The sequence below is a fragment of the Elaeis guineensis genome, chromosome 3, assembly GCF_000442705.2.
Source record: "Elaeis guineensis isolate ETL-2024a chromosome 3, EG11, whole genome shotgun sequence".
NCBI classification, from domain to species: domain Eukaryota; kingdom Viridiplantae; phylum Streptophyta; class Magnoliopsida; order Arecales; family Arecaceae; genus Elaeis; species Elaeis guineensis.
In genome coordinates this window covers 111,354,952-111,363,084 of record NC_025995.2, presented here as the reverse complement: position 1 = coordinate 111,363,084, position 8,133 = coordinate 111,354,952, and the positions used below count along the sequence as shown (strand labels likewise).

Below are 8,133 nucleotides of genomic sequence, written 5' to 3'. Positions count from 1 at the left end.
CACCGCCATCGCCTCCCCCCCCCCCCCCCAACTTCCCCTCTCTCTCTTCGTTCGTTATGACGTACCCGCGATCCCATAGAGTTTGACGCCAGAATCGCGACGTCGTGAATCAAAACCAGCATCGAATGGGGAAGAAGACCGGCTGGCTCTCAACCGTCAAGAGAGTCTTCAAGCCCTCCTCCTCCAAAGACCTCGACCGAAGGGTCCGTCTCTCCCCTCATCAAACCCACATTTCCAAATTCGATCTAAAATTGTTTTTTTTTTTTCTGTAATTATTTTTTTCCAGAGGCAGGGGGCGAGGGAGGTCGAGGCGGAGGGAAATGAGGCGCCGGAGATAGTGTCGGTGGAGCATTTCCCGGGGGAGACGTCGCCGGAGGCCACGAACGACGACGGCGGTTCGCCGGCGGTGGCGGTGGAGGAGGACAGGGAGCACGCGATCGCGGTGGCGGCGGCTACGGCTGCGGCGGCCGAGGCGGCGGCCGCGGCCGCGGAGGCAGCGGCGAAGGTGGTGAGGCTGGCGGGGTACGGGCGGCTCTCCCGGGAGGAGAAGGCGGCGGTGCGCATCCAGTCTTACTACCGCGGCTACCTGGTAACTCCCCGATTCCCTTTTTTTTTTTTTTTTTTTAATCAAGAATCTCTTCTTTATGTGCGATTAATGAAGGAAAACCTAGTAACGTATATGTGAGGAAATTAAGGAAAATCAGAAGAAGTTGCCGAAGGTACTGCCGCCTTGCAGCTCTCCGGACGCAAACGGTGCCTTAGATTACGGCTGGTTGTCATAAATTTCGCTCACGCGATGAAGAGCTTCTCATGTGAATCGGACAAACAGTTGTGATATAACGCCACGTTTGCTTGGCAGCAGCCTCTATTACTTTTCTAAGAGATCTCTTTCACATGATAGGGTTTCATAATTAGTGGTTCTTTCAAAATCGTATCTCAATCTAAACTGATGGAAACAGTAGATGAATACTAAGCATGATCGTTAATCATAATCACAAGAAGCGACAACCAAAATTGGTGAAAAAAACAGCATAATTATATACTAGACCAAGTCATTTATTATATTTTGATGAGAAGAACCTACATCTGGTTTTAAATTTTAAAAGAAAAAGATGTGTGTGATGGGAGTCTGCAAGATGGCCGGTATTGCTATTATTAGAAATATTTTAACATGGATATTGTGGCAGTTATAATGTAATTATGACATCCGTCGCTTTAAGCATGGTCCGGTTTTCCATCCGCTGGTGGGTGTGGCTGACTTGCCCGGCCAACTGGTGGAAAAGCTGTGGACCCAGTGGCGTTGATTACTAGGTTTTGGGTCCAGATTGCAAGGATCAGGTTTGGTCTTGCAACAGGGATTATTGGAACTTGGAACCACTGTCAGGACATGAATGGCAGTTGGGTTAACACAAGAAATGGACCATGCAGACTCGATCCGATCTCACCCATGCGGCACCGCACTTGCTTTTAGTTGGTTCCTTGCCTGCTGCATTAAGTAATAAATATCTAGTAAAATAGTTAATTAAATTGATCACTACATTTACTGCTTTTATGGTCGTTACTTAGCGCTACTGCCAGAACTCTCAACTTTTTTCAGCCTTTAAGTACCAATTCCTTTTCACTTATTTTATTTTATCATAGCAATGCTTCCTTTGCCGTTACTTAAGGTATTTTCTTTGCATGATTTCACCAGTCTATTTTAAGCTCATCTGCATTGTCGGTGAAAACAATGCAAATGGCCGGTCCTGGCCTACGAATTTGCAAGCCAACCCAAACAGTGCAAAAGTTCAATTATGATACAAGATGCCACATATTCTAAAACCAATCCAAATCCAATGTTCAATTAGTTAGGTGTCATTAATAAAATTGCTATTTTGGCACATGTACCATTTATTTTGAGATATTTTGGCACATGTACCATTTATCTCTCAAAATGTGAAGGGGTTTTCCTTGAAAATGGATGGGTAGAGAATGAGCTTTGGTTCAATAGCAGTAGATCAGAACTAGGCTTGATGACATTTTAAAGAAAGTACCTTCCACCTCAATGTTATGGCTTCACCTTTCTCAAAATATCATGGGTTTTATTAATTTGAATGGACCCGACAAGGTAAAAGGTCTTGTCTATGCTCAGATAAGAAGTCTTGATCGCTGCAATAGACAGATCCTTTAGACGCAAAGAGTCTGCATCGTTGCAGAGACTCGATTATGTTGCAGAATTAAGCATGACATGAGATCCAAAGTCGACTTTATTCATTTTGATTGCACCGAGCTTTTGGTGTCAATACTTTATCATGTTCGTGTATGGTAAAAACATTACCAATAACATTACCCATAACAAAAAAACCGTTAGCTCCTTGCTCTGAAGCAAACTTGCACGGTTCAATACTGTGACCGCATGATGTACACTTAATATAAAATTAAAAGGAACATCAAGTAATCTTGATGCATATGCGCGTCGATCTTCAATGTGATTTAATGGAGTACGCATAGATGGTTGGCCTGTAGGTGACTGAATTGGAACCTTATTTTACCCACTGCACAAAACTGTGAGCCGTTTTGAATTTGGCCTTTTCTTGACTTGTATCCTGGGATAGAGCCTTAGCCACACCGGCTGATTTCTTGTAGTCTTTGTATCCTTGTAACCTACAGTTCACGGGTGGCTTCGCTTCCCTTTTTTTTTTATTCCAAGAGAGAGAGAAGAAACTGTTGAACCATTTATTTGGTTACAACGGTCGAAGCATGTTAACATGGGAACATGGTACAGGCCCGGAGAGCCCTGCGAGCGTTAAGAGGGCTGGTGCGGCTGCAGGCCCTGGTCAGAGGCCACCACGTCCGGAAGCAGGCCCAGATGACGATGCGATGCATGCAGGCCCTCGTCCGCGTCCAGGCCCGCGTACGCGCTCGCCGCCTGCAGTTCTCCCAGCACCCTCGCAGCTCCCTCTTCCCCCGCCCTCCCTCCACCGCCACCAAAGTCCTGACCCACGAACCCTTCTCCGACCACCTCGACCACATCAAAGGTAGAGGCCGTGACCACCACCACCACCACCACCAAGACTTCGCCATGGAAGAAGAACATGAGGACGAAGAAGAAGAAGAAGAACAAGGAAGCCATCCCATCAGTAAGAAGAGCCCCTCGTCCAAGGATGTCTTTGGCTTCAGAGACTGGGACGCGAGCCACCAAACCATGGAGACCATCAAGGCCAACTCCCAGCGCAAGCATGACGCCGTCATTCGTCGTGAAAGAGCCCTCGCCTATGCGTACACTTCACAGGTATCCATTTCTCTCTTCAGTTAGCTCTAGTATGTGTAGGAATTGACACGGTACGTACTACATTGACGCACTTCATCTGTACACAATTAGCAGCCGCAGTGGAAGTCTGAGAAGCCCCAGTGGGGCTGGAACTGGCTGGAACGCTGGATGGCCACCCAGCAGTGGCAGGCCAGGCGCGATGCACCACCGGTGCCACCTGAGAGCTCCTACCTCACGGCCACCAACACCGTCGACTTGTCGGAGAAGACCGTCGAGATGGACCTTGGACGAAGCCCATCCCATCCGTTGCAGACTACGGCGGTGCCGAGTTACATGGTTGCGACTCAGTCAGCCAGGGCCAAGGTTCGAAGCCATGTGCCGGCGGCCAGGCGGCATACGGCTCAGTGGAATCCGTCCACCGGGAGGACGGGGTCACGGCTCAGCAGGGAGTCGTCGAGCTCGGGAGGACCTGGGCGGAGCCCGAGCCGCGTCGGTGGCGGGATTCGTGTCCAGACAACGCGGCACACGGGGTACAGTCCCGATTCCAGCTGCGGTGAGGATGACTGGACGCCACCGGTGGGCGGCGACGGGAGGAGGGGCATATACGTTTGATGGATGGATGGATGGATGCACGGGTCGAGTATTTATATCGGTGCTATTGGTACCTATCATACATGATGATCGAGTCTTGGGTTCTTGTTGGATTTGGATTTGTTGGTGATAAAAGACTAGGCATCTTTGGATGCTCGGAGGTATTGTAAATATTCTAAAATAAAATAATGAGGATATCGAACTAGCGTGGGTGGAGTTTTTTGGAATTTTATATTAAAATAAAATGGTGAATGTTTCGTTTTATTGGGCTGTACATTTTTTTCCCAAAAAAAAAAAAGCTCCGCCTGAGTTACATTTTAGTCAATTGGCACCTCCCTTATAAAATGTCTTAAACTGGTCCATGAAATTACAATTTTGATCCAAAATGACATTTTTATGCGTGACCATCAGCTGATGGTCTAAATGATTCAAAATTTCTAAAATGGTTCTCTGAAAATCTAACATTGTCCAACTACTTCATTGTGTTTGCCCTCTTTGATGATTCCCTTTGCAGCATAGAAAGTGACCATGATGAGCATGGCAACGGCGTCCACCACTTCAAGTTGGTGCGGGTGGTGCACATGGTGCGAACCTATGATTTGCCGTTGATGGATCCAAACTTGCTCCATTGAGAAGAGGCTGAGGACCATTGACTTCTGTATCCATTGTTTCCTCATCTCTTGCTGCCTCTCTATGTCGTTGCTAATTTCCTTCTCTCTTATGGCCCCTTGAAACCCTTGCTCTACTACCCTACTGTCCCAAGGAAGAGCCACTCCACCAGTAGAGAAATCCATGTCCCAACCATCCCTTTTCTCTGATCTGTCATCATCACCTTCACCAACCACATCTTTCCATTGCATGACTTGCTGATTATGGTTGGCGCAATGCCAGCAATGGCATCGGAAAGTGGACATTACATGCCCTCAACCCTCTTTGTTGGTTCCCATTCTCGTTGATGGCTTCCCATTCTACTTCTAATAGTCTCTTCGTACATTAACACCACCAACATCTTCATCACCATCAACACCATCGTGATAAACATTGCACCTCGAGGGCCCCCACCCAACTTCCCCTTTGTTGGCACCATTACTGGTGCCTCTGCTCACCCCCAAGATCCTTCAAATAATCCCCAATCATCCTAAGCCCGAGCCCCACTTCCATCCATCAATGCCACCCACATACCTCTAGCAATCACCGCCATAATTTCCACTCCAATTCATTTGACCGCCACCACCATTGTGATCAACAGCACCACCACTGGTCATGGTCGTACTGGTAATTGTTAAGATAGTGATGATGATGGTGGTGGTGGTGGTGGTGGTGGTGGCTTTAGATATACTATCACTTCCACCTCAATTGCCTCCAATACAGATATCTCAATACCGATACCAAGAGAAAATACTCTTCTCTATTATACTCTTGTTAGCATCATCATTAAGAAAAACAAGAAAGAGAACAAGAGCGATACACCATAGAATGGATCATCCACTTTGGTGCTGGAGATCCAATAGTAATCTGACTTATGTCTTTGATAGAAGATGAGGGAATGACTGCCCAATCTCTGCCATCCAATCTTTTACAATCATACTGGAGGAGTTCTTGAATCTTCTATTCACAAGACGACAAGCAGCTAGCTAGTCCGCTCGCTGCTCCACTTCCTCCTTCACCTAGAGAGATCCATAATTTTAATAACTCTGGAACGTGTGAGCCATTATTTCTTAACAGCTAGAACATGTCCCCATGAATACTGCTCTCTAGCAAACAATGTACGTTTTCGAAGATGACAGGTATTCACTTTCATTTATAAAACTCTACTTTCTGTGACCCTTTAAGTACAAGGTGAATACTTAATTCGCATGTCTTTTTTCAAAGACTAATTCTATACGAACTGGAATCTATTTTTCAGACAGAACCTGAGTTCTCCTAACTCTACCTTGGATCTCCATTCACCACATAGCATCATCTGAGCTTTCACGCTTCATTCCTTTAATCTAATCTACTATACTTCGTACTTCATTCTACTACTAAGCTCTTTCTAAAAGCTCAAACCGCTTCTATTTGCTTCTACAGGAGATTGATTTAGACATCGAAGAATCCACCATCAGAGAACTCTAAGTGAGGACTTTTTTATTTTTTATGGTTTTGCAGAATCCAACTAAAGAATTGATCGAGAACCCAGTCTGGCATCCAACTCGGAGGGCCTGACTGGCTTTTATGCGACCGTCTCTCTTTTTTCCAATTCTAGCTCAGTGGTTTAAGCTAACTCGATTTCCTGGCGGCAACATATTAGCACTAAAAGAAATGTCTTATCCATGTATGAGGTCATGGGTTTTTTTCTCTTCACCATCTGAGTATAAAGAATGAGAAAGCTGTGGTGACATCTTTAGTTACCCTTCCAGAGATAGTTGTAGAACCCGTTGACTCCAACCAAGATCGCTAGGATATGAATATTCTAAAAGTGTCGATTAATCCGATTGTTATCTTTATGCAGTTTTAACAGCAATCGACTAATTAGCCTACTCCGATGTCGAGCTATTATTCTGCCCCGATGCACTCTGATCTTCCTCCTCCCTTGAGGAGTTTAAGATGGAGCAAGCAGTCCTACCCCGCTAGCTAAGCCTTGATAAGGATGTGATAGGTACAGGGGATCCCAAGTTGATAGAGATCAATGAATTGGGTTGTGGATTGTGCTCAGGGAGAAGAACGTAGTGTTGGGCTCTTGCATTCGGTATGGGAGGACACTGGCTTGTATGATGAAAGTTCGCGAGGAATTTGAATGCATGGGGGTTTCTTAAATCCAATCTTTGCTATGATATAATTGATAAAATTCAAATTTGCTGTGGTTTAGTCAAATTGCAATAGTCTAAACAATGCATTTCTTGGCTTTGTTTTTCATTAAATTGTATATTTTGCTATTGAAACTCATAGAAAAGCAAAATACAAGTGGTATAATTGTTTTTTTTTTTTTCTTATTGTCCATGGTAAAATGTAGTTCAATGTATGGTTTGGACTGGCTTTGCTTCTTATACTCAAGTGATTTTTTGGTTGCATATTTTTGGCAAGAGGGTGAGTAATAAATTGGAAATAAATCAATTCAACCCATGTAGTGTTTGTCATAAATCAGCTCCCAATATGAGTTCAGCTCAATCTCGAGAACAGGCTTCGAATGGGTTAGTCTATGGCTGAATTACGAGCATAACCGTTTTGAACCTTAACTGAAATTAATCATGTTTTAACCAAATCTGATTTGGCCTTTCGTTGCTAAAATTGGCTGTGCATTTGCTTGTTCCGATGCTAGCCAAACTCGTGGAGACAATATCAAAATGCTAGTACGGTATTCAACTGGATGATTTTTTTATGTTCTCTTCTTTTTAATTTAAATTATTTATTTTGAGAGACTTATCTCGGAACTGCACTATAATTTTCTGTGTCTTGATATTTGGGGATGCACCACTTAAAATTCAAATTCAAAACTCTGGCAGCTAATATAGGATATTATCAGTGAAGGAGTAGCATAGTTTCAAGAAAAGATGGTATTTGTTTTGGTAAAATTTTGTATTATTTTTTAAACATTATGTTATGACCTCTCTTGAGTTAGGAAGATGCAAATATAAGGCTACTACTAACCAAAGGAGAGGAAGTTTTAACGAAATAAAGGATGCAATAAATGAAAAGTGATCAGGGAAATATAAGATCCATAGATGACTTGGTGAAAACTATTGAAAAGAGTTGGAAAATTCAAGAACCACCAGCAAAGAATTCTATTTGGTATTTATTAGAAATAAGGTAAGTGCAATGCACATTTCAGAAAAGAGATAATTGTTTGGGAGATATAAAGTAAGATTCTAGTCATTCTCGGGAATTCAATTGGACAAAGAAATAAATTTTAATGTACATGCAAGTTTAAAGAAAGCGGTCCAATTTCATCGTAAAAGAGAAAAAAAAATGTTGAGAAAAAAAAAAAAAAAAACATGGGGCGATCAAAATAATTTTAAAAAGAATAAAAAAATATTCTTAAGAGGTGGAATCAAGAAAATAATATTTATCATTATCCAAATAGTCATTTTATCATACAATATAGATATTCTCAATGGATAATAGTAAAGTCATATAAAAATAAAAAAAATAGAAAACTGTAATTATGGAATAAGCAAGTCAAATAAGTTGAGATGGCAAAAAGTTAAAGAAAATAGTTTTGAAAAATAAAAAGAAAATAAAAATAAAATATTTATAAAAAAAATTATAAAATTTTACTATAGCACAAATGATATCAAAAAAAAAAAAAAAGAAAA

At 42.8% G+C, this 8,133-nt stretch overlaps 1 protein-coding gene across 2 annotated transcripts; it reads left to right on the top strand.

The window, feature by feature from the left end:
• On the top strand, positions 1-4,103 carry LOC105040915 (protein IQ-DOMAIN 21). 2 transcript variants are annotated; one of them, XM_010917666.3, is made up of 4 exons: positions 1-203; positions 287-589; positions 2,765-3,271; positions 3,365-4,103. In XM_010917666.3, exons 1-4 carry the CDS (start codon positions 126-128, stop codon positions 3,860-3,862), a joined length of 1,386 nt encoding a protein of 461 aa, XP_010915968.1. In that variant the 5' UTR covers positions 1-125; the 3' UTR covers positions 3,863-4,103. The 2 variants fall into 2 exon arrangements, with proteins under 2 accessions (XP_010915968.1, XP_010915967.1); XM_010917665.3 differs by having other exon boundaries at positions 3,362-4,103.
• Positions 4,104-8,133: the final 4,030 nt, after the last annotated feature.